We start from the raw sequence: 26,504 nt of genomic DNA, 5'->3' as shown, positions 1-26,504 counted from the left end.
TGTGTGCAGACACACATCTAAATGCATCTTTTCCATGTATGCTGCTAGTGAGAATTGTGTATCTGCCTTGAGGTACCTAGCCTTAGTGACTGGCTTTTGAAAATTTGGCCTTCGAGACAGACATAAAGCATTTGGTTAAATTAATAGTTTGTTTAATGACTGCTTGAGCTAAGTTTAAGAAATGATTGACTGTTCTTAGCAAAAAAAGAGCACTTTTCTTATTATTTCAACATTACAAAGTAACTGCCTAAAACTGTGTGTTTAAAAACTGCTTGTTTTACTACTTCAGCATGTAAAATAAATTTCTTCCTAAAATCTATGCAGGACTACAGTTTTTCCCCCTAGGTGTCAACAGTAATATCTTAAGTCAGTTAGCCAAGCTATATGAAAGTAACTTGAAAATCCAGTACAATTTTGTGTACATTGCTATTTCTTTTCTGCCATAGCAATGTCTTTCTGTTGTAATACATTGGGAACAGATACAGATGCTAGGTACCAAATTCTTCCATAGTAGCTTAGCAAAATGTTTGTAGAGGAAACCGCCTCTTTGTGCAAGCTGCTGGACTTCTTTGCCTAGTTCCCCATATAGTAAGTACGTATCGCATTGTGTGTATGTACAAAGTATGTATTGTGTGTGTGTATACACACACACACACCCCCACCAGCCACTTGTGGAATGGTGATGTTTGAAGCACATGTATTTATTTTCTTGTACGTGTTTCATGTACATGAAACGTGTACAGGTACATGTTCCACTGAGGAAATGAGGACCTACATGACAGGAAAGTTAAGGGATTTGCATCTCAAAGTCAATGAATGACAATAATCAAAGCCAGACCCCTGGAGTACTCATGAACTTACCTTAGCTACACTATCATCCTTCTTCCTATATTACATATACAGTTTCTGCTATAACTAAAGGCAGGACCTGTGGCTGCTTTCCAAACATTCCTTTTCCTCACAGGGGGGCCTAGGCAGTGGCAGTTTGCCAGTCTCCTTTTGAAAAGCTGATACACATTATCTGTTTGTGACCCCTCGTACTGTGGCCAGGGTTCCTTGATTGGGAGGAAGGAAATAGTGCATCCTCTTGGAGCTCGTGACTTGCCAGAATTATCCAGGGCCATGCAAACCCAAGTGAAAAGTACTTTTTCCTGCCTTCTTGGTGGTAGTAAAGTGAGATGCACTTAACCAGTGATCAGTCTCTGCATGGGTAAACACTCCATGCTTCCAATCCCAGCAGCACTGCTTTGCAGAGATTGGGGGTGTTGCTGCTTTGCCAACAGGTGACATCTTGCTTGGGGTGAGGTTCCTGGATTATCTTTGAACCATGATAAGCTGCCTATTTTTCTAGCTGTGGTACTGTTTATGAGAAGAGAGAAGTGCCCAAGGGGCACGGACAGAAGAGTAAGCTAATTCTTTCTGAAGGGCCACAAGGTGAATAGCTTGGGACCTCTGCCTAGATTAAAGAGGTGCAGCAGTCAAAGATTGATGATATAAGCCTAGACTGTTCATCAGGTATGGCTGGATAGTGCTTGCAGTATATGAAAAAACTGTATAATAGAGAAAAGACATCTTGTCATTAAGGCAGTAAGCCCAAAATATCTTGTCAAAACCTAGTTCAATGGGAGATTTCTTCAGTGATTCTTAAATTTTTGTTTCTTTGTTATACCTGTGTCAGTGCTTACTTCACTCTTTCCTTCTTACTTGTTGGTTTGTGCTATGGTCAATATCCTCTATTAGAAGGCATTTGTCAGCAGAATCATATTGATAAAAATCAATAATTTATGTGTGCAGCTTAGTACCTCCATATACACTAGAGAATTAAAAAATTGTACAAAGTGGCAAAAATCTGATGTAGTTTTGGATTCTGTTTGAACATTACATTTCACAAACCTCTATTCCTAGCTCAGTTAGAGTCTCAGAACACTACTGTAAATCAAGGTATAATTTCTTTGTATAGCAGTGTATAACTATTCTTATCAATTTTTTTTTTCTTAATGGATTACGTTAATGGGAAAAAGACTTTTAAAAAAATACAAACCATAACCGTTCTTCTATGGCCCATGTCTCAAACTATTTCTCTTTCTATTTTGATTGGGAGAATAAACCTCATTGGGCATGATAAAGATGCTTTAGACATTTACCCAACAGTGAATATAAGAAAGGCAGTGATATTGCTTGCCCTCTGATCAGATTTGGGTTTCTTCCCAATTACGGATTAAATTTTATTTTGTAATATCATCATTCTTCAAACATACTTAAAACTGGCACCCTAGAGAGATAGTCACAGGATGGTACTACAGGAAATGTTGGCTAAATGTATATTTTTCTAAACGTCAAAAATATAAAATGTCCAGTAATTCAGTGATCAATCTTCAGATGTGCAGAAGATAGCAGCAGAAAAAAAGACAATTTATTGTGATGTTAATTCAACACTTTGAAATCACTTTGATGGAAGCTTACAGTTTCTGTGAGTGCTTGAAGAATGCAATTTTATGCAACTTTGTTAGATGTGACTTTTCTGTGATTTTTAAGGGATTTAAACCTGACATTGACAGCTAGAAGGAGTTGTGTGTGCTAGTGAAAGAGGCTTTAGATACTCAAGATGAAATAGAGGACTTGACAGTGCTGTCGCATGGCAAGAAATAACTTCACAATAACAGGTGTAAATTCCCAGCCTACGAGTAACACGGATTTTTTTGTTGCTTTATTGTTCAGTTTTGCCAGGAGCATGCTTTCTGCTCAGCATATACTGTAGATGGCAGTAAGGTTATGCTAGAAAAGGGTACATGGGCTGGAATAACTAAACTAAAGGATGTGTGTAAAACCTATGGATGGTTTCAGGTTTTGAATCTAAGCCACCTATTTACAGCAGCTTATACTTACTTGAAGAACCTCCAGAAAGGATGGGTTGCTCTTTGTAACTTCCGATAATGACCAGGTCAGCTTTGTCATTCCTTTTTGTTTGGTTCTGCCTGAATTTGTTTGGATTTGTTTAAAAGCAAGCAGACATCTTTGCTGCTTATCATGGCAGATGTGAAACACTTCTGTGGATTCACAGACAATTCAAATGCTCTCTCCTTTCCCTGGCATGGGGTAGGAACACATTGTGAGTGACACTGATAGCTCCAGAATTTTGGGACTATCCCTATATCCCCAAAGTCTTCCATGGCCCTCTTTCTCCTTTGTGTTTGCACACAGAAGAAACAAAGTAGGACATGGTGCCCTTGGCACAGCAATTCCCCTCTGGTGAAGTCTGCCAGGGTTAAGAGTAAAGCACGGTGCATGCTGAGCAGTGTCCTGCTCCCAAGACCTTTCTTTCAGCCACACTGACCCAAAAGGCCCGTAACTTGAGGGCCTTCTCAGTGTTCTCAAATAATTTTCACCCAACTCTGAAATGTTGGCTGTCGTTCGCTTTTTTTCATTTCCTGCATTGTCGTTGGTGGCTGATGCCTCTTCTTCCATTGTAACCCTTCAGCTTCCCACAGTACCCTTTCCTTGCCTCCTACGTGTTCTGCTATTGCTCTTCCTCTCATGAGTGCCTTCCCCAGTCGGATGTTTACCCACCAAAATATTGTCATCAGCCTGTTCCTTGGATGTGGTGGTGCGAACTCACAGACTGTGTGATGGGATCACAGCTCTGGACTTGGGCATTCCTTTGCCGTTTCCATACATCAGTATGTGTACATGCACACACATGCATATGTCTGTATATATGGAAAGCAAAGTCTGGGAATGTTGAGCAATGTTAGAGACTCATTGCCCAAGAAACATGACTTGGAGACTATTTCCCCCCTGTAAACAGCCATTCCATAAGTGACATTACAGCAATGCTCCTGTTAAAGCTGAGGACCTCTCCTCCCTGCATGAAATCCAGGACTGAGTCCCCGCACTGCTGTCCTCGCTGGGTTTTATGAGTCCTCTTAAGGGCTTTGCATTAGCCACAGAAGAAGGATCCTCTGGTGTCACTTCTGCCCCAGTGACAAAAGAGCCAGTGTATACTTGGTCCCATGTTGCATCAGTTCTCCTGCTTTAGTCCAAGTGTCCTCCTCCTCGTTACCCCTGGATCTCCTCACTGTCTTTTAAATTCCCTTGTTCTCTCCAGCTTGCCACAGGCACTGATCTGCCCTCACCATATGGGTTAATACTGCTATCATTTTTTATGAAATCACTTTATTGTAAGGAGATGAACATGTGGGTTGTGTGTTCTCTGGTGAGACAATGACTATGTTGTGATTTCTTCACAGCCATTACAAAGAAAACCCCTTTCTGGTGATGATAGGGACCCTACTGTGTTAAGTGGAAATATACAGCGTTAACACTAAGGAACAGTATCCCGTAACAAAGCACATCCTTGCCTTCCAGGGATGGGAAATACATCTAATCCCTGATAACTATTTAAAAGAAAAGGGTAAAAAATAAAAAATCCTTTAAGGTCCAGTTTCTCTTTTTGCTTGCACTTAATTTAAGTCCTCTACATAATTTTAGATTATCCACATCATTTACAGCAAGTAAACTTATATAGATTTGTAGTGGAGTCACCTCTAGATGTAGGGTTTTGTGCTTCATTAATATTTATTATAGTCTTCAGCTCACTTTTTTGCCCTACTGGAAAGTTATACAAAAACATTCTGTATCCAGAAACAAAACACTAAAATACCAATACTATCATAACCAACTTTTAAAGATAATTCCTAAAGCAGATGTTCACAAACAGACAATTTTTATTAAAATAACAGTGGGAAGGAGTTTGCTTTTGTTTGTTTGGCCCTCAAGGAAATTAAAAAGCCTTTCTATAATTTTGATTATAACTTCAAGAGAGGATTTTATTGTATCAAGGATGTGGTTGCATGAAGAATGGAAACCTTAAGGGTTTAAAACCTGTTTTTAAAAGCTACAAATTGAACTTCTCTTGTTAATCTTAGGAAACAAAGTCCTGTGGCAGTTTTCTTTTCTAATGTGCAGAGCATGTAGGTCTGTTATAAAAACTGCCAATACAAAAATGGCACCCACTTCTTCAACACATCTGCTCCCTGAGCATATATAAGGAGTATCTGTAGATTCCTGTGACTAAAAGAAGTACCTATGATTAATCCTACTGGGGCAGAACAACGAAGGAGTAGGTTCTTATGCTTTTTTTTTTTTTTTTCCCCATTATCAATAAAATAATTCACCTTCATTTTAGACTATGAAAATTTAGGGGAACGTGCTATTTGCTCTAAGTTTCTATTGAACCAAAGAATGTTGGCATCAATGGTGAAATTTCACTGGGATTTTATGATGGTGCTGTCTTGAGGACATCTCAAAATACATCCTTTGCACTGGTACAGCTTGTAGGTACAAGTACAAAAATTACTAGTAGCAATATTTTTCTGCTAAAGAAAGAACTTGATCTGACTTCTGGAGCACATTTGAAAAACAGGGAACCAGGGAAATTCTTCTTTAATTTTCTTTTTCTGAATCCTTGCATACAGTGTTCTGAAAGATGCTGGGAGGTGAAGGAGATGTGGCCCTCCAAAATTCAACAGTGTCCCTTTTGTGAGGTGGTTTTTCAGAACAGAACCACCATTATCCATGCATTTGCATGTCTTGAGCAGCAGATAAAGCTTTGCTTATGATAGATGGGAAAGAGACAATGTCTGTAGTCTGTACACAAGACTATGAACATTTGTTCCTGGAGAATTGGGCTTTTACAGTCTAATTCCGGTTATTAGTGGGGACCTCCAGAAGGTCATGGGACCTCTGTAAAATTGAGATCATAGGCATTTATGTGTATTTCTACGTATTGTGTATTTTTAAAGTGGTTGTAGGTGTGTGTGTAATGTACATCTATGCACTCAGCAGGGTGCACCTGTCTCTAGATTAACAGCATGCCCCAGGGCTGTGGTCCACGGTTACCCAAACAAGGGGCTTGTTAGGCCACACTGCAGAGCTTCTTTGTCCATTGCACGGAAGCCAAGCGGCAGAGGCGTGGGGTGGTGAGAGGACGGTGTGTGTCTGGTCGTATGTTGCTGTGCCTTCAGGGTGTATCTGGGGGCACTGGCATGGACCTGGGCTTTAGGAAGCTCTGCTGGAGAAGCACCCTCAGCACTTTGAACAAGCTGTCTTTCAGACCTCTCTGAATTAAAATGTACTTGAAGAAAATTAAAGTTGCTAAAGAACTGAAACTGAAAAGCCCAACTTAACAGAAACTTAGCAGTGACAAAACTGCACAAAATATTCATACATATAGCCAATTTGGGAATAAAGAATGGCAATAACTGGTTGATAAAGGAAGACTAAAGCATCATGTTTTACACAGCAGGAGTAAGAAAACAGGTTTAGAGTGGTAGGAGTTACATAAATGTTTAATTATGATGAACAAAATATTGATTCAATGTTCTCAATAGTGCACTGCTAAGCTTGAGGAGTTATTCTTGCATGCTTACCAAAGTCTGTTATTAAAATCATTTTTGTTTATTTGAAAGACTTAAAAAGCCAAGGATACGAGAAGTTTTTATCCAAACTGAAATGAAAACTACTTGCATTTCTTTAACTAAGTACAAAGGTTTATGAAACAAGGAGATATGCAAAAGTGATTATCTGCCCTGCAGCATCTTGAAAGCTTGTGGAGGAGTTATTGTTGATGCTCCAAATTTTGTAGGATCAGGCTCGTATTTTGCCTTCCGAGCTGTAGATTACGCAACTGGTAACACCGAAATGAGGGAAGCTGTTTAGCAAAAAGAAGAGCCTGTAGCTATCGGTTTCCTCCAAAGCATCTAAAGATAAATGATCCTTAGATAGAGAATTTGAGACCTGAACTTAGAGTGGTTACTGGCAGGAGAAGAGGTACCTGTGGTTGCACACAGCAGTGGGCTGATACTTCTGGAGACAGGTACGCCAAATGGCAGCAGAGCTCTTCAGAACGGTGGTGGGGCACCTGTGATAGACAATAGACCGTGCTGGCTTTTCTGGAAGAGTTTCTTACAAGAAAGGCTGATAGTTGGAATTTGGGTGCTGGGAGGTGGGTGCACTGTATTCCTCTGATCTGTTGTTTTGTGCCATTGTGGACACTGAGAGTACAGTTCATAAAGCTCTGGCAGCATTTACTCAGGACCCAGGTGCTAGCCTGGCTTTAGGTTCAGATCCAGATTATGCGTTAGTCTGTATGTGAAACCAATAAACCTGTATTCACCTCTTCTGGTCTGTGTTTATTAGAAATACTTCATATAATATTTTTTTTAAAATGTGTTTCATATAAGAGGGCTCTTCCCTCAGAGTAGTTCATCAATAAGGAGCAGAGTACCTGTGAGGATTTGGGACCCAGTTTGATCTCATTCATATTGATGTAAACAAGGAGCTGTGATTCCAGATTACCACTAGGAGAAATTAGATATGAACACCTGTGCTTTTTTTTTTTTTTCCTGCACACCGTTTTCTGACAAAGTAAGCTTCAACTTAACAATACTGTTACTTACCGCTGTCATCTCTTCTTGATTTGCAGATGGGCTTCTTCCGCCGGAGGTACAAAGAGATTATTGAAGCTGAAAAGAGCAGAAAGGAGAATGAAGATAGTTGGGACTGGGTCCAGAAAAATCAGTGAACTGCCCACGAAAACTAAAGCCCAGTCATGTGACACGCGCTTGCTAGCCTGTAGGTCCTGCTCTCGTATCTTCCATATGTGGAAGAAGGAATCTTCTCCAGATTTTTCGGAGACCCCACTGACGCTGTGTCTTTATCACTCCAACAAGCTAGGGAACATATCCTGAGGCAACCACTGCAGCCATGTCAGGTGACTGGAGCGATTTACACTTCATTTAAGAGCTGAACTTTGAACTTTGGTAACCAAGCTGCAGTGCAGAGCAATATTTATGAATCCAACTATGTGGTATACCCTCAGGGGAAGACTGTTACCTAAAAATATTTTTTATAAATATAAGCTTTTTATATTGATTATGTCTTTATATTTGTATCAATGTTTTATAGTTTCTATTGAATAGCTATATAGTTCACTCAAGCACTGATATCTGGCTAAATCCTTGGAAATACATATATGTATATATAAAAATCCTATTGTACTTTTAAACTTCAACACAAGAGAGAAAAAGAGAGATTTGCAGATAAAAATAGCTGAAATCCTCATACACTTAATTTGCAAGGCTTGGTAATGCTGTATATAGACCGTTTAATGGCAATAAGCCAAAGTCTTTTCTCTATCTCTCTTTTTGAGTTGAATTCGGTGTTTGGTTTATAAACTATAGAACCTAAAGTATGACACAGATGTGATGTTCTGTATCTGAGTTTATCCTTTACTGGCCTGAATGGGAGAGGATGAAAATGCTTCCTCGGTGGCACGTAGCAAGACTTGTAGCTTGCTTTGGCTCACTGAAGAAAGAGCATCACAGAATGTTTTCCTTTGGGAAGTTTCTCTTGCAGTCCCTAGTACTTGATAATGGTCTAGGACTGTGCAGTTGAGATACCAGAGGGATGTAATTGGGCCAACCACTATGGCATTGATAAATTCCTTGGAATTAAAAAACAATAATGAAATGACGCTACTGTTAATGATTGTGATCTGTTGCTATCAAAGCAAATGATAAATTGCTACAAGCTACAAGTGTTATGACTGCCTTGTGAGTTTTACACAGGAGTCTTGAGTTTGTTTATATGGTGATTTTAAAGAGAGATAAGTAGATGCAAGGGTTAAAATGTTGGAATCTTTCGGTCTTGAGATTCCCTATCTGTATGTTCCAAGTACTGAATGTCATCCTTCCTCAAGCGTTAAGAAGGAAGTTTAGTCAAGGTGCAGATGTTACTGGATCTCAGATTGCCACTTTGTTCACTGGTAATTCCTTAGTAGAACATTTGCTGCATTAGAAGAAACTTAGTTGTAATTAATTCAATCACGTTTTTTCAAAAAGCCCTTGTATTTCTGAATAGGAATAGTAGAACTCTGTAAGACTTGGGTTTAGATTCTACTTGTACTTTGCACCTTGTGTAAATAAGAAGCAAATGTCTGGTTGGCATAAAATCCACGTAAGGGAAAGAAGGGTTGAGCTCTGTGGTAGCAAGTGGAGGAGAAACAGGAATGAATGGTTGCAGGATGTCTCCTTCCATGAGGGTAAGGTAAAAGAACTGCTGGAAGTTTGGAAACTTGAATGCAGAGAACATACAAGAAATATGCTTGAGAACAGGTCTTATTCTTACTCTTCCTTGCCAAATTCATTACAGCTTCACATTTAAAAAAAAAAAAAACAAACACATCCGTATTCCTGTTTGCTGTTTTCCCCCCACTGGCATTAAGTGCCTGCTATTACTATAGTATTGATCAATATTTATTAACTTAACTATCTGCACCCATTAGGCAGAAGATGGTTTTTAAATGAATGAATGAAGTGTATTGATTCAACGTTTGACAAGAAAAGCTATTACTCTATTCAGTTATCTTCCTTAAAACAATCATGGGTGATTTGACAGGTTTTGTATGACAAATGAATATTTAAGCCAGAATCTGAAAAAAAAAAACCTGCTGAGGCAAAATCCTGTTATAACCACGTGTAATGGACTGCAGATTTCTCATCAGAATGCAAAACCAAAAGGCTGATGGCCTTTGACTGTTGTATTAGAGGCTATTGATTTCCTCACAGAATGATATTTCTGACATCACTTAGCTTTGCTAGTATTTAAACCTAATGTATCTATTTTTTTGGTTTTGAAAAAGCCGTAAGACTGACAGAAGTTGGACATGAGATTGATTCACAACTCTGAATTGAATAAGAAATTACTTAAAATACTTGCTGAAAAAAAAAAAGTCCATTTATTTAGAAGGAATTTTCAGTATCTGCTCTCTTTAAAACTACTACCATCCCCAAATTATCAAAAAGTAAATTTGCCGAAAAAATAGTTCAGGGGACAAGTGAAACTAGTTGTGAATTTAACTGAATTTGAAAGTTTCTATCCAAAAATAGAGAAATTTCACTTTGAAAAGTTTTAATGCCTCATTTCCACTTTCTAAACAGAAATTTACTTTCACATCTGCCAAAATGCAATATTTTAAAATTCAAGATCATTTACTCCTTTGGAACATCTTTTTAAAGTATATGAAGAAAAGACTTTAAAAAGGTAAAATGCCCATTTAGCATTTTATATTGTGGTGGACAATTTTTAATTTTTTTTTACTCAAAGCAAGGAATGTTTTTCTTACTTGGTTATAGTAAAAAACAAATAAATGTAAATCCCACTTGATATTGCCCACACTGGAATTTTTTGCTCTCTGACTTGAATTGTCTACTCTTGATCCAGCACAAGTTGTCACACAGTGAAAATGTAGTTGTTGGCCAGATTAGTGACATATTCTTGAAATAATCCATAAATTCTTAGTAGTGTCGCTGTTAGGTACTCAGTAGTTCTGTTGTCACAGATGCTTTTGTTTTTACGTGTATACTCTTCATTATTTTTTTTTTTTTTGGTGTCAAATTCCATTGTCGCTCTTGCTTGGTTCCAGTTAGGATAGTCAGATTTGACAATGAAACATACCAGTGCTTAGTATTAAAGTCCTGTAGATGCACTGTTCCACTCTTTAAAAAGTAACCGAACAAACCTAACAAAAACACCCCACTAACATCAGTTGGTTGCAATTAGTTTCTAACGCAAAAATCTTATGAAAACTTAATATACTCCAAGAATGTGTAGGAAATAGCTGGGCTATAGATCTGCTGGTTGATTTTTGTTGGGTTTTTTTTTTTTTTTTAATTAAGAAATCATAATAAATGTAATGGTATCAAAAACTAGAGACATGGTTACTTTGGAAATTGCTTCCAGGGCTCTGGAAGTTCCCATCTGTCAGCTGCTTGTGAGTTTTGTTGTGCTGTACTGCTTGTGCAGGCAGAGCTGGGGCAAGTCGTTGTACTGGTTCTCTCTGGTTAATCCATTTCAGGACAAAGCCATCAATTGCCTTGGACAAATTTGATTGAAAGGTTTGCTGAATTGGCATCGTGTTCTTTTTGCAGCGGTCTGACTTTGCACTGGCTCTGAGCTATGCAGATGGAAGCTTGGAAGTGGGGCTGTAACATTTTCAAATGCGTCATCTGGCACCTGAGAGATCTTTTGTTTGACCCCTGAAGCTCGCAGGGTGGCTTCTTACAGATAGTACCCTTGAAGTTGCTTTTAGGGTAGGAAGGAAACAATCTCAGTAAAATATGATCAGGAAGAAAGGGGAAAAAATATTAGAGGAAAATTCATTTAACGCATAGCCCATGCTGTTGCAGCCCTACTTAATTTCCATCTTGATATCAAGATCACAGTCACTGCGGAGTTTTGTGGCCCACAGCACAGGGATTAATTTCAATACCTGAGAGCTGAAAACGTTTGCCACCTTTCACAGTGTGTTTTGTGACCATTCCATTTGAAAACCAAGCGTCTACTTGGAGGTGAATTTCCATCAGTTCACCCCTGCAAGAGCAGGGGTGGTGTACTCTGAGACTGTGCCAATGGTATACTCTGGTACTTGGCCATCGTAGCTAATGAAAATACTAGCTATGTTTTTCTGAAGAAACCTAGTTTTTAATTTGCTCAATTACAAGGAGGAAGTCAGCAAACTGTAGAAAACACTGGAGCAGTCTCTGCATCGAAATCGCCTCGCAAATCACTTGGATTATCTGAGAGAGAATTTTTTCTTGATGTGAACCCCAGGCCTGTAAACCACTTAAGCGATCCTTTCATCTCAAAGTGGCAAAGGCTTTTGCAATGCCAAGCATACCAGCGAGGACAGCTGATATGACACATGAGTGGGAAGGATCGTACGTACGAGTCAGTGATGCGCAGGTAGCTCGGCTTGCTGAAAGCAACAGTGGCGCAAAGATTGTCTTGGGCAATATTTAGCATTGACTTTCTCGAATGTCATCTTATTATGGGCACTTTTTGGAGTCTTGCACAAGTTTCAAGCATCCAAGCATAGTATCCGTGTGGCGTGGGAATATATAATATTGCTTTCAGTAAAGGAATAAAGGAGTTATGGAACTAATTTCTACCTTTGTCCAAGTTCATCCGCTTGCTAAGGTTTCTTGGAAAGTAGGTTTTCGTTCATTTAGTGTACATTGATTAAACTGGCATGAAGACTATAAATGCTTTTGGAGCATGGTTTGCATATGCAGTAGGGCACCTGCAACATCGTCACTCCTTTTTCTTAGAATGTCACTCCTATGTATTGTAAAATTGTGTGTTTCTTTTTGTGAACTTGTGGTTGGAAGAATGTGTTCACTCTTATTGATGTCACCTGTATTTAGAAGCTTGTGTTCACCTGTATTCTAATTCACTTGCACTGTTTTGGAAATGTCAGGTTTACAAAAATACAACTTTTTGGAATAAAAAGTGGCTGCAAAATTATCCTAATAATATCATTTTGTCACTTAATTTCCTTGTCCAGCTGAAGTATTTTTCCATTAATTGGGTGAGACATATTCTCAGTATGTTTGAATTAAATGGTATGTGCATGTGTTTATCTGTGTGTGGATAATGGACATCTTTTGTCATAATTCTGTGACTTGTATAAAATCAAGCTATTTGGAGAGTAAGAGTAAAAGTAGCTTGACTACAATATTGTAAAACCATGGAAATAAAATAATAGCCGTTGGAATTATTTATATTTCAACAGTATTGCTCTATCAACATCAAATAAACCCCCAATGGTGGTGATAACTGCCTTATGATAAGTGTCAACCTGTGTAACTTAAGTTCTGTTTCAATTTATATGAATTTGACTGGAAGTCAAGTTATTCAGCTTCGTGTATTTTTTCTGCAAGGCTTTATATTCCATGGGTAGCTAAATAATACATTTGAAAGATTTTTATTTTTTTTTACTCCATACATCCCCATGCTTACTTTGTCAAAGGGAGTAGAAGCTGGATGGAAGCAGTAAAGAAAGCTGATTGACACGTGTGGCTGTGGTGTACCTCTTTCTATTTAATACCCGTTAGAGGTCACATCAAAGTTTTCTCCTCATTTTGAGGATGGGTAAAACCTCTGTGGTAAAATACGAACTGACCTGAACCTTGCTTCTAAAATGAAATCTAAGAACTGGACGTGAAATTTCAGGCTCTCCCTTTCCTCATCTTCGGCTCTGTTCCCTGCTTGTTGTGGAGACACTCTGTGTAAGTCTTTAAATGTTCTCCAGCCATACAGAAACTGTGCTTTCTCCACATTAGGCTGTTGGCTAAGTATCTCAGAAAGGCTGGGCAGAGTCAGGACCTAACCTGTGCCTCAGAGCACATCTGTACCGGTGGAAGACCACGGCTCTACATACCCCAAAGCCAGAGGCGGTAGGAGACCTGTGAGTAGATGTGGGTCCTGGCATAGCTGGCACCCTCCGAGGTATAAATAAATGTTCTTGGTCAAGAAAGCATTCTTCAGCGGAAAGAAAACCTTGGCAAAAGCTGGAGGAGGAGGATGCTGCCGAGAGGAGTGCAATGTACTGTTTGCTTTTGGAGATGAGTGGAAGCTTTCGTGGAGCAGCAGGTAAAATAATAATCAGAAAGTGTTAGATCTACTAATAATACCTTTCTTTTATGGTGGGAGTGTGTGTGGGGGAGCAGGCGGAGGGGACGAGGACAGCTGAGCTAACAGTGCCCTCTGTGGGGCTCACTCGCCTGTCTTCTGGTCCTGAGCAAAGAACAGCAGCCTGTAGGTTGCAGGATTTTGTGTGCTGCCCTCCCCCTAAGCGGCATTTAGAACCTCTGAGGACTTCCATGACAAAGTGGCTTTGTTTTAGAAAACAAAACCTTTTGCAGATTTCTTCCAGTTTCAAAACCAGGTCAAATTTGAGAAAAGGGACATGTTCTTTTACTACAGAAAAAACCATGCTGCTGGCTCAGCCTGGACACCTTGGCTCGCTACGCTGGCCGTTGGGCTGCTCCCAGGACTGGGCATAACGGTAGCTCCTCTGCTAGATCTTTTCCGTTTAGTAGTAAAATACCCCATGAGAAAGAGAGACGTGACTTTTCCCACACCTCTGGGGTCTAGCAGGGTGGATACTGACCTGATTAGTCCCAGGTAAGTTGTTTTGATGTGTTTAAAGTTCTGAGTGTCTGTAACACGCCAAGTAGTTGAGTCCCAGAATGACTAAAGACAGGGTCGTGGGAGTCATTAAAGGTGCAAAGTAGATCTTCTGGGCCTCTGCCCCAGTTGGCTTGCTACCAGAATTAAAATACAACAAAAGCAGCTATTTTATGAAGACTAAGATGCACAAATAGATTTAAAGTTGTATGACTGCCCACTCCTGCACATCCCAGGTTTTAACATTTTAAATGGCTGCAAACGGAGATTTTATTTGCAAGTGGTTTTGACAGAAATAAAGCGTGATAGTGGAGAAATTAATCATCTTAACAAAAGAGCAATGGAAATCCATTTTTCATGTCACAGCCATGCTATAATTTCATGTGACTGTTGGAAAGGATTAATTCATGGATTTCCTGTTCGTTTCTTCTTTGCTTTTGATGTAGTTAGTGTTGTTTTCATGCCTGGACTTCTAGATGTGCAATGTTTTGGTAAGTTAACCAGCAGTTCAAGAGCTGTAAAGAATCAGAAATTAACGAAGTAGTAACCCTGAGCAGAGATTTCCCTGCTGCAGACATGTATTCAGATATGATGTATTGACTTTCATGAAATTATTCTAGATTTATGCTAACACAAGTGAGAAGGGACTCAAACAGGCTCCCTTGAAGCTGAAGGACACACATCATGAGATGAGCTTTGCACTAATCTGCATAAGTGGCAATGTACAGTAATTTCTGTCATTTAAACAGTATTCCTCTGGGTTTGCTATCTGAGAGCTGTGTAATTCAATCCTAATGATGCTGCTCCGTGTTATATTCAGAAAGAGAAAAGTAATAGTAAAAAAGTGATCACTTTATCCAGCAGAGAGACCACTTCATAGTAAGGATATATTCTGTCCTACATCAGCCTCTCAGTGGAGATGGGGCACATGAGAACTGGACGTGATCTGCCCCCTTACCTTTGTCTAACCTGGATAATCAGGCCGACGGCTAAAATTCCTGTTATGTATTTTGCTGTGTTGATTTTAGGAGAATGGCACAGAATAAGAAGCTGGCAATAAGGTGATTACCCAGTAAGAGATCAGAATACCTGCTCAGTATTTAATCAATGAAGTCTATGTGTAGGGTTGGGTAGAAGATGGTAGAAATGGGGTAAAATACTTTTCTCCATTTTAATTTTCAAGGTGGGAGGTGAGAGACTGTATCTAACGGTGTAAGAAAATACACGTTTTGTGTAAGATTGCCAAATGCTAACATCAAGGTAGCGTGTTGCCCTGTTTCTTAGATCAAGACTGTGTCCATGACATGGCTTCATCAAAGGAGAGACCCATGCTTCATCTTGACCAGGTGGCACATGTCACCCTGCAATAACCTTGTCTCGTACTCCACTGCCTGCTCAGCTGTGCTTGTCCCACTCTCATTCTCATCTTACAGACATTACCGACTTTTTCACCTGGTCTCTTCTTAAGTTTTTCCTTTGCTTCATAGGTGTTATTACTCTTTTCCCTCTATTTGTCTGAATAAAAAGGCTAACTTAAATGTAAGCGTGTTTTCCCAACTTGCACTTAGTTTGAAATATATCACTTTTGTTTCAGATCCAAAGAAAGATTTGTCCTGAAAACTTGGCAGTTTTCCCAACGACATCAGTAGTTCTGGGGCCTGTGGGCGGCCGTGTCAGGTACTGTGGTCCTTTCCTCAGCTGCTTTTTCATCTAACCCATTAGCCAGGTTGAAGCGTACCTTGTCAAAACGCTAATGAATGTGAAATCTGAAACAGACAGACAGACAGATAGATGTGTGATAGATAGATATACATGCATATGACTGAAACTTATTTTGGAAGTGGACAAATCATATAAAAAGACCAAATCTGCCAAAGCCTCAGCCCTTCAGAATAACGTAAACATTTTGTTTGGAAATTCTGAAATGCAGTTAGGAGCATGGGATTGGAAAGTCCTCAAGTCCAGTCTCCTATTTTCATTGGCAACTACTCCTTGTGTTTCCTTTCATGAACTAACTGAACAAAGTCCAGTTGAACCAGTTAAATTCCTTTTCCTTATTATTCTTGCTAAAAGACTATTCTAGCACCTCGTTTTGATGGTGCTGTTAATAGTGATTTTAATCCAAATTTGTTCTCTTGCCAGCAAGGTCTTTTAATTTAGATGGTTCCCTTCCTTCCTTCCTGTTCTGAATTGATCTTTCCTGAATACCAGTGACCAGAAGATGACACTTTCTTCCAGATGAGGTACCAAGTTCCTTGTTCAATGCCTTGTACATCACCTGTACGTAAGACTGGCTCTCCTGGCTCCATGAAGGTTACCAGCTCTCTATGAGATGTCTTGAGTGATGAAGGACATTGAAAACTCTAGCACAAACAACCTTTCTCAAGAGCTTTTAATCTACCCTTTTGTGGAGTCTGGAACCCAAATATTGTACGTGCCCCATGGAGAAGGCTGTTATGAGATGAAGAGAACCATCCCATGGCTGCGTCTGGAGCTGTAGACATTTGGAGTATGATGCCTTCCTGCTAGGTGAGCTGAAATGGAATCAGAGAAATTCTCCATGGGAGGCTTTGGTTGTATTTTAACAGAAATTAACTGAAATGGATATATAAATGCATAAAGTGGTTTGACTTCGGTGGTTTTTTTAATCAGAAAATTCCCAACTAGTGTTGACCTCATGCTAGATGACCAAAACACCCATTGGTCTTATATATGCTTGGAGTCTTTCCCAAGATATCATGCACTTAAAGCACCATTAATCATTGTCTGATTACTTTCATCAACGAGGTATGGGTGGAAAAAAAGTGCTCTGAGCTGGTGAGGTTGTCAATTATAGCTGACAATTAAGGGGCCAGGTGCATGTTTTATTTAACAAGATAAGTATCTCCCTAGATGATGAGTATGTGAAAGTTTGTAACCACACAGGTATTTGGTACTTGATGTGCCAAAGTCACCTCATTTATGATGGCCCTTTTTTTTTTTTTTTTTTCTGTGCAGCGGGGTTTTTGTTGGCATATGAGCACATCGCTTGTTGAATGATCATTGTCCTCTTTCTCTCTCTGAGTGCAGGCTAATTTACCTTAGTATGCACTGGAAATGTCATTTTAATTTATTTATTTGGTTATTTTTCTGACTAGAATACCTGTCGCATACTTCTGAGTCTTGATATACCCTGCAGAGAACATAGTCTTGCAACAGGGTGATGAATTCTTAGCAGTGTTTTAAAAATAATGACTTTTTTTGGCAACAGGTAACAAAAGCTGACATATACTGTGAAAGGGGCACTGTTAGTTATCAAACATTTCTGTTTGGAATAATCTTTTCTTCAATAAAATGAGAAATAAAATGGTCACAGTGTAAATGGGTCCTAAAGCTCACATATTTTCGAAGGAAAGAATGATGGTAGGTTAAGTGCCATGAAAGAATCTGGAGTTACCCCTTTCTGGTGTGATTTTTTTCACTAGGTAACTCTGGATGTCCTTATTCCTTGGCAGTGTAGCATTGAGCTTGGGCTAAGGCTTTGGAGACTGCTTAAGTAATATTTACTAACTCAGTTGGACTAGATGATCACTGTAAGTTCCTTCCACCTGAACCGTTCTGTTCTAGTTCAATCACTTTTCGATTAACTAAGACCTTTATGGTTGTGATTTAAATGCAGCTTTGCATTTATATATTTATTAAATGTGTAGCTGTACAATTTTTAGAGATATTTCCGTAATGCCTAGTGTGGAGAATTCTAGAAGGATTAAACTGCTTTTATAATGGGACAGAATCCTACCGTTCTCATGAAGCAGTGGTGCATGCACCTTTATACTGGCAGAGTGGGTCTGCCCTCAGGGATTAGGGCGTGTGTATTTAAATTGAGACATTTCTGGGATACGGAGAATAAACAGGAAAATAGTCAGAGACCTACTGACATGTAGAAGAAAAATCCACTAATGGTTATTAAAAGGAAATAGATCACCTCTGGCTCAGGAAATCCTAGAGATTCCTGCGCTGGGAGCCCGACGAGTGTGCTTGGGAAATGTCAGTCCCCACTTGACCTGCTCTTTTTTCTGCGTCCACCCCCAGCCAGCATTGGAGACAGGATGCTGGACAAGATGGACCTTAGATCTGGTGCAGATCAGGCATTTATACATTCTTATGGCTTTGAAGTGGCCTCCATCAGCAAGGGGAATTCTTCAGATGAGCTATGGCACCAGAGAACTCCTCTGGTTTCCTAAGGGAACTCTCTTTGTTTTGTTTCAGTGGTTGCAATAACAACAACAAAAATATCCTGTTTCCATATAAATAGGAAAAAACATCCCCACTCCCGTGTAAGTCAGCTGTCCTCTGTCTTAGAGTAATAGAACATAGTAAAAGAATAAGGAAGGCTGAGGAGACCACTTTGGTGGTTTTTTAATCTTGACCTTTGTGTCTTGCAGTTGGAGAGTGAATTATTTCAACAGCTCCTTCACCTTCCCAAAAGACTACTTCTGAAGGAAATTAATATTTCAGACTAAACCTACAAGAGGCTCCCAATATCAAATATCCCAAGTATCTTGTATCTAATGCTCTAAACCTCCAAGTTCCCTATGTGATTGAGACACCTCGAACCTCACCAGTGATACCTAAATAGGCTGTTTCCATCATTTAAAGTTTTCACTCCTTCTGGTATAGCTCTTTATAATACTTTTTACTATCTAGCATTCTCCCATCATATGTCCAATAGTAAATACCTTCTCCCTGCCACCCGGAACATATGTTACTGCAGCAAAACATTTCAGATTGTTCCCAGAGGAAAACTGTCATTCAGATGCCAATCAACAGCATTAATAATGACAATGAATTGACTTCTACTTTGCTTAGCTCACCCTAAAAGCCAAATTGCTGCTAAAGGCTAGACAGGAACATGACTGAAAGTTAAAGGTGTTCACCTAAAGAATATTGAAGGGCTGTAATTTGAACTGTGACTTGAGTCTCTGAAGAGCAGGTGATGCTTCTTCCACGTCTTTGTGTTGCAGCGTAACGTGAAGTGCTAATAAATGTTTATGCTTGTTTCTCTGCTCTTTTTTTTTTTTTTTTTTTTCCAGCAGAGATGTAGCGCCTTGAGAGGTGGCAGGATGAAAGCTCAGAAGGACAGAGTCCTCTCCCTTGGGAGCAGGTAGGGCCTCGAAGCACCACCAGCGTTGTGATGAGCATTGCCATAGCAAGCATTTGAATACTGAAATTACAAGAGATGCTGTGTGGGAATATGAAGCTGGATCCTAATTTTACTTGTGAGTAAAATTTCAGTGGAACTGTCGGTGGTAATGCGGGCATGCACATGCTGTTCAGCAGAATCAGTCGTAGTCCTTGACAGAGCCTGTGACAGCAGATATGGCTCAGAGAAGTTCTAACTAAAGTCATAATCAGTTTAGTGCTGGCAATTTTTTACCAGGGACTAGGCAGACATCAAAAACTCATTTCATGTAGACCACTAACACATGTCAAATTAAATTAACTACTGGGTAATGTTGAATATGTACTTTTAAAGCTGAATAACAGCAGGCTCTGCTACCTGTCCCCTGAGCCATTGTTTGTACATTTATGTCACACTAGTGCCCAGTCGCTCCAAGCTCCAGATCCTGTTGCACGAAACAAAAGAAAGGCTCCATAGTTCTGTGGTGTCCGAAGACCCTACAGGATTTTGATCTTTATCCTGTTGATTGATCCCGATGACATACAAATCTGCCAGACATTGAAAACTCCACGGTCAACACAAGGAGTGTGAAAGGAGAATGAAACACAAAATTTTGGTTTTTAGAAAAAGTGGTGCTGGCCCTACAATTTAAAAGCAAGGTGTTCTAGTATGATGTAGTATTCTCTTTGTCACTTCTGGACACACGTTGAAAGATAGCTGCAATTTTAGAGTAGCATAAATTTTGATATCACTCAAGTGTTCATTGTATTTTATATTTACTGGTCTGACCTCAATTACTAAAAATTTGACTACCTAACTTTGACAACCAATGAGTCTATGCCCTGCTCAAACAGTGGTATGCTACAATAGTCTTAAAGCTGTAGGCTGAGTTAAGAAAATATAGGTCATATCCTCTAATGTGAATACTCTCCTCATTTGTCCTGAATTTGAATCACTGATGTATTCAAAGCCACCTTGGATAATTAGGAGCATCTCCTTAAATTGCTTGAGTCTCATGATGCCTACAACAATACCACAACAGCATCCTGCTGTGTTACTTACTGTAACACCCTGTGTCTTTCTGCTGCATCCTATCCTGCTTTCCTGAATCCAGTCATTTTATAGAAACTGCAGAAGTGATGGGGCAGGGATCTTTTTTTCGCTATTTGGCATGTCCTCAGTTCAGTCTGTGACTTCAAACATTATATTATGGATACAACAAACCTCAGACTACTTGAAACCTGGATAGGCCTTGAGTCCAAGATGGGGGGGGGGGGGGGGGGGAACCCAACATTTGGTTGCTAAAAAAACATCTTGTTCAGTTTAGGTGTTTTCATTTCTTTATGGCAAGCACTTCCAGCACAGCCCCAGTGGAGGTAATTGGAACAGCCAAGTGAATGTAAATCTGAGGAGGATTAAGCCGACTGTCTATAAAGCTCATGTAGCTCTCGAGCAATCCAGCAGTGATCAATTCATTATCATTACAAGCAGCCTGCCAAAGAAAACCTACAGGCTATTGAAGGCAAGATGACTGTAAAATTAGAGATCAGACTAACTCTAATGTTCACTAATGGACATGAACATTAGCCTTGCAGCTTCAGCCAACAGCGTTCAAGGAGACCCTGGTGACATTTTTTGACAAAGTCCTTTAGGGATTGAAGATTTTCTTTTTTTTAAATTTAACATATTTATTTTTTATTGGGAGTTAAAGTGGTTGAGGAAAGAAAGAAGTTGGAAAGGATGCTGGAAGTGGAAAGGAATGAAGATTGCCCACTGGCTTGTCTTAAATATTCCTTTCCTAGGTTTTTGCAATATTCAGCCATGGAATCTCTGAGTGAACATTTTCTCTCCACAAAATCTTACTTTATTTATTTTGCAGCCCAGTGCTAGCACTGTCAAGCACTACATGCCAAATGAAACATTGGAGGCAAAACTGACACCATATAAACTCAAAAAAAGCCAAGTCTCTGTGTACAGAGAGCTACTCACTGTTAGTGAGCAGATCTTGAACAGTAAGTAGAAAAAACAAATGATTTCTGCTGTCATGACTGCTTTATTGTTAAAAAGCTGTGATGACCTCTTAACAGAAATTATGATTTTTACGGTCTGTAGGAGGCAAGTAGCCTCTGCACAGCAGGTATAAGACCAAGTGACTTGAAAAGATATCTTGGTGTGTAAGCAGCAGTCCAATTTCCCTGTTACGTTTAGCATTGCATCAAGAAACTCACTCCCCTTCGATTAATTTTTTTGTTGCCAAAATGATGCTGAAACAAAGATTTGTTGCGCTCCTTTTTTTCAGCTCTGCTGTGTCCATTATTCTGACTAAACTACTTTTACGCCATTAGCTGTCCACAGCTCCCCCCAGGATTAGTTCTGCCCGTTTTAGTTCTTTCATACACCACTTTATCATGTTAACTTATAGCGGGCCCCATTATATAAAGTAGCACGGCCACAGCACTAGAGGTTACATGCAAAAGCCTGGGCAGGACTTCTGCACTGGCAGCTGCTGAGATTTTGGGTTGGTTGCATGTTTGAGGAATTTATTGTCTTTGTGTGGACTTCAAAAAGTGCATTAAGAGAAACCCAGGGTTGTTGAAAAGCTGTCTTTTTACTGAGTTTTCTAAAGGCACTAAACAGAGATTTCTGTAATTCGTGCCAGACGCCTGTGCTGTCACACACTACCACAGAATATTTTGCATCTTCCCCGCAGCAGCTCCGTGCAAGTGCTGCCGGCGGCAAAGGGGGACCCACTGCTCCCTGGTCTGGAGCTTGCCCCCGGCTGCTGCCCCAGGTGCCCCCCCGGCTTGCAGCCCATAGAGCACTGGCCGTGCTGGTGTGCAAAGCCCAGGGTTACGAGGGTGAAATCGGAATCAGCCTCACTGGCTTTGCAGTGTGCTTTCCCAAAGATATGCCTGGAATAAAGCTGAAAGCTTTGGGACTGTGAGGCTCGGGCAGGGATCCAGGAGATGCTGATTCCTATGGAGTCCCCATCCTTAAGAGAGCTGCTTTGGAGCTGAAGGCAACAGGGGTGGCTGAAGGAGGGCAATGGGTGAGGTGTGCCTAAGGGCTGGGGGGAGAGCGGAAAAGTCAGGGAAAAGCTCGGCATCATTTAGGTCCTTGGCTAAACTGGCCCAACAAGGTTTATCTTTAAAAGAAGTGCTACGTGTGAAATTTTTCTGTGATAGTTACACAGTCCACATCTCGGAGGGGATGCAACTGAGACATACCTCTTAATGCTGAATGAACACTGCCCCAGCACTGACTGAAGCGCAGTATGTCCGAGACACCCCTCAGCTGTGTGTGGTGTTCTCACACCAATATGTTTCCTTCTCCCTCCCATACTCCTTCTTTCTCTATATTTGTTATTCTACTTCCCTTTTTCTCATATATTGTTGTAATTACTCTAACAACAAAATCCTGAATAAATTAACAGGATGCAGAAAATAAGGAGTGCTTACCCCTTTCCTCAAGAAATGTTGCTAAAGCCATAAGTGATTCACCTTATGGAGGCAAGACAGCCATGCCCGATCCATGTCTTATCATAAGCTGCTCGGTATTACCTAGCTGTCACCGAATCGATGGACACCCGTTACTTTAGGGGAAGGGGGGGGGCGGGGAGGGGGGGAAGTAAATTTTACATTTGTGTGGCAAAAAAGGAGAAAACGCTTGTGTTGAAAAGCAGTCAAAAGCTGGGAAAGAGCAGCAGAAGGGCAATGCACTATCTGTGTAGCTGTGTGAATGAAAATGCAGTCCTGTGGTACCAGAGCTGCTTCCAGGACCCAAAGCGAAGCAAGTCCCCCATGCCCCCCCACTAGAGAGCTGCCGGTCTGCCTGTTGTAGGGTGAAATCCTCTCCCCTTGAGCTCACCGCAATCCTTTGTTGTTGATTTTGGCGGGAGCAGGGGCGTAACTTAAATATTTTATGGTACCATCACATAGCATAACATCTTATAATTCTTGGGGGGAAAAAAAAAAATAAAAATCAGCTATTCATTTGTGATGCCATGTGGCAAAGGATGTGTCCATATGGCCGTGTTCACAGCAATCAAACAGATAATGCCACTGAATTCAGTAGGCACCATCGCAGCACAGCCCTGCGGAGGCTGAGAGAGAAGAAAAAAACCCAAATACCCATTGATTCAAATGAGGCCAAGATTTCACCTCATGTTTTTAGTGTAGCAAATGTTATTGCAAGCCCACACAGAGCCAGCGTGAAGCACAAATTACCACAGGAATTTGTCATATTCATTACCAACCTAGCATCGTTAGTTTATATGAGTGTAGGCAATTAGAAGAGAGGTTTCAGTTTCTTTCTTTGAAAATGTGAATTTTATTAACAAAATGACAAGCTTTCTTTCAATGAAAGCAAGTCATATGCTGCAGGAAGCATCATAAATTTGAGGAAAGAGCTGAGAGCCAATGTTTAACGAAGGCGGCATCATTCCACATACTAGAAAACAGGCAATAACTCAATTCCTCGTGTACATGGGAATCCAGTAGAAGAAAAGTAACCATGGCTGAGGAGATTTCATTTGCAAAGGCAGATTTAAAGCTACTGAAGACAGAGTAAAGACACTCAGGGGACATCAGTTGACCTCACTGTGGGATACTGTACCTAGATTTGGTTATCTTCTGTTGATTGCTCTTCATTTTTTGGTTATTTGCTGATCCCCCCATATCATATAAACCCCTGTATGTGAAGGGAAGCTGCACTACTTATTGTGCGTGATAATATTTCTCCCAGCAAATGAACACAGCTGGTGAAGGTGCCTCCCTTTCCTCCTGCGGGAGTTAGTCCCACCCTGGTACGTTGCTGTTAGCTCAAGTCCAGTTCCAACAGATTTTTTTTGAGTATCGGTGCGAGAAGAGGAAAAAACTATAATAGCAGTTTTGCCGGTGGATGTAGAAACATGATGGATGTTTGAAAAAGCTGCACGCGGGGGGGGGGGGGAGGGAAAGCCAACCCAGGTTGCAGTCTGGTGTAACTTTCTTGCACGACAAGGTAGCTGCGCTCGCTGGGGCTTTGTCAGCGCGCGGGACCCACGGGAGCTGTCGGTGGGAAAATCCTGTTCTCGAGCGACCTCTCGCGTCACGCCGGGTAACTCCTGCTGGCGCGGCCTGTTCCCTCTGCCCGGCTTCCAGCAAGGTTACGCCAATACCGCCAGCTCGCTCCGGGGGCTGCTTTTGCTCTCTGCAGCAAGCTCAGTTACACTTTCGCCCCTCGTGCTGGTTGCTCTCTCAATGGGCTGCATTGCACTGACTCCCTTTTTTTTTTTTTTTTTTCCCTGAAATCATCCCGACAGCACTAGCGAGAGGATTTCCCCCCTCTTTTAAATTAATTTTCATGTATATTCACTTCTGTTCAGAGTCTTCACCTTTCAGTGAAATGACCAGATGTCTCAGAAAGCCTGGAGCAATGCTTGCATCAGGAGACTTCGCCCCCATCCTGAGTGACTGCAGACTGAGATGCCAATATGTTCTGGTTTGTAATGGATGATTGATTTGCAAGGCTGTTTTGCTCTGATTCTTTGCTTAAAGAAGCATTGGGCCATTTTTAATTATTTTTTTTTTTTTTATATACCAAATAGTATTTCCCCTGTCTGTGGCCTTGTGTCCAAGAAAGCCAATCACATTACTTTTCTGTGTAGCTGCTCTTTTGTTTGGTTGTTTGGAGTTTTTTTCCTCCAGAGGGATTCATATTATTTGAATCTTTAATAGCAGTAAAATTACGTTAGGGAAATAACCAGGTCAGTCGCCTAAATACCTCTGAATGTACAATGGTCATCGACGGTGGAAGCCCGCTCGCCTCTTGGCAGCTGAGTGGATGGAGCACCACGCTTTCCATCTTATCCCTGGGCCCGCTAGGGACCTTCTCCCCTCGTCTCACACCTCAGATCCAAACATCTAAGATCCACACTTTGTAAGACTTTGTAAGTTGTGTCTTCAGGCACCATGGACAACCCTGTGGTGAAGACCCCTCAGGTTCTGCCAGGGTGTGTAGACGTGCAGCTACGTTCCACCTGTGCTAGTGGTAGAAAGTCCTCCACACCCAGTGAAAAGAACATAAAATTGTTTCCCTGTGTGTAACCCCTCTCCCTATGAACATTCACCCCTGAAATACCTGTATGGGCCAGGCCACTTCTGGGGACAAGCCTGCAAACAGCCAGAAGGTTGGAATTTGGACCTTAGTGGCAGCTGCCATAAGACTGGAAGCAGGATTTAGAGGTTACAACCTCCCGGTTTATAGTCCCCCAACTTCTCCCTGAGAATTGCAGCATAGCTTGGTTGAACAATAGTAAAATTACTAATTTAATCCATTCCAGCTCCCCAGAGCTTTTGAAATGCGTGCTACAAATTAATTACACAACTTTTACAAATAACAGGGACTGAGCTTTTAATTCCTCATGCAGCGGGGAGCGTGCTAACCCCTAACCTGCCAGCAAACACAGCACTCTGCTGTACGGACCTTTGGTGCTCTCTGGCCAGAGAAAGGAGTCTCTGAGTAAACGGTAATCAGATTTCCAATGTTTTAAATTGGAAATGGGCTCTCACAAAGCAACACTCTCACGTGATCTGCTTTTAGGTGCCAGGAATTGCTGTTTTATTTTTTTAAAGCATTCTTTTTCTCGCAGGACTGTAGCTGGAGCTCCTTTGGGTAGTAATAAATGATCTGGAAGCAGTCACCCATCACGCCCTTTGCTCACTAAGGTGAGTGTGAGTTTTTCCACTGCGTTCAACAGGCAGGGGGTCTGACTGTAAAAAAAAAAAATAAATTTTTTTTCCACTCTGAGATAGTGTTCTTAGTTGGTGACATTAATCTGCCTTCTGAGAAGCAACCTTTTTTGTGTCAGGTTCATTTTTTGAAAGCTTTATTCACAGTTTACGATATATGGATGCACTGGCCAGCTCCTCGGGGAGGATTTTTGGCTGACACCAGAAATAAATCCTCAGGAGACCCCTTTTGTGCCGAGGGAAGAGGACGCTCCCTGCGGAGCGGGGCAGCCCTGCAGCGGTGCCACTCACCCCTAGAGGTCGCTGCGACCCTGGGATTCGGGCGCGCCCGTCCGGTGCGCGGCGGCTGCGGGGGACAATGCGCTGCCCCGAACTCGCCAAAGAGCCTTTCCCCATCCCTCTTTCCTTTTCCTCTTCCCATTCCTTTTTCTCTTTCTGGGGTTTAAGGCTTGCCGCTAGGAACCAGCAGGTAGTCGGCTTTTTTTCTTTTTTTTTTTCTTTTTTTTTTCTTTTTTTTTTTTTTTTCTCCAAATAAAATGGGTTGAGTTCCGTTGGCTGGGTAGGGTTGTTTGTTTTTTCTTCCT

The 26,504-nt window shown here is 40.9% G+C and overlaps 1 protein-coding gene across 1 annotated transcript in view; it reads left to right on the top strand.

Annotated features, from left to right (window-relative positions):
* ITGA9 (integrin subunit alpha 9) overlaps positions 1-12,363 on the top strand; it is a 230,376-nt gene extending 218,013 nt beyond the window's left edge. Inside the window, exon 28 of the mRNA XM_056335484.1 lies at positions 7,484-12,363. Within this exon, the coding sequence (XP_056191459.1) occupies positions 7,484-7,582 (99 nt within the window). The 3' untranslated portion in view covers positions 7,583-12,363. The remainder of the gene's footprint in view (positions 1-7,483) is intronic.
* Positions 12,364-26,504: the final 14,141 nt, after the last annotated feature.

The sequence above is a fragment of the Falco biarmicus genome, chromosome 4 (genome assembly GCF_023638135.1).
Source record: "Falco biarmicus isolate bFalBia1 chromosome 4, bFalBia1.pri, whole genome shotgun sequence".
NCBI lineage: Eukaryota > Metazoa > Chordata > Aves > Falconiformes > Falconidae > Falco > Falco biarmicus.
The sequence above is the reverse complement of the archived record's forward strand: the minus strand, read 5'-3'. Positions and strand labels throughout refer to the sequence as shown.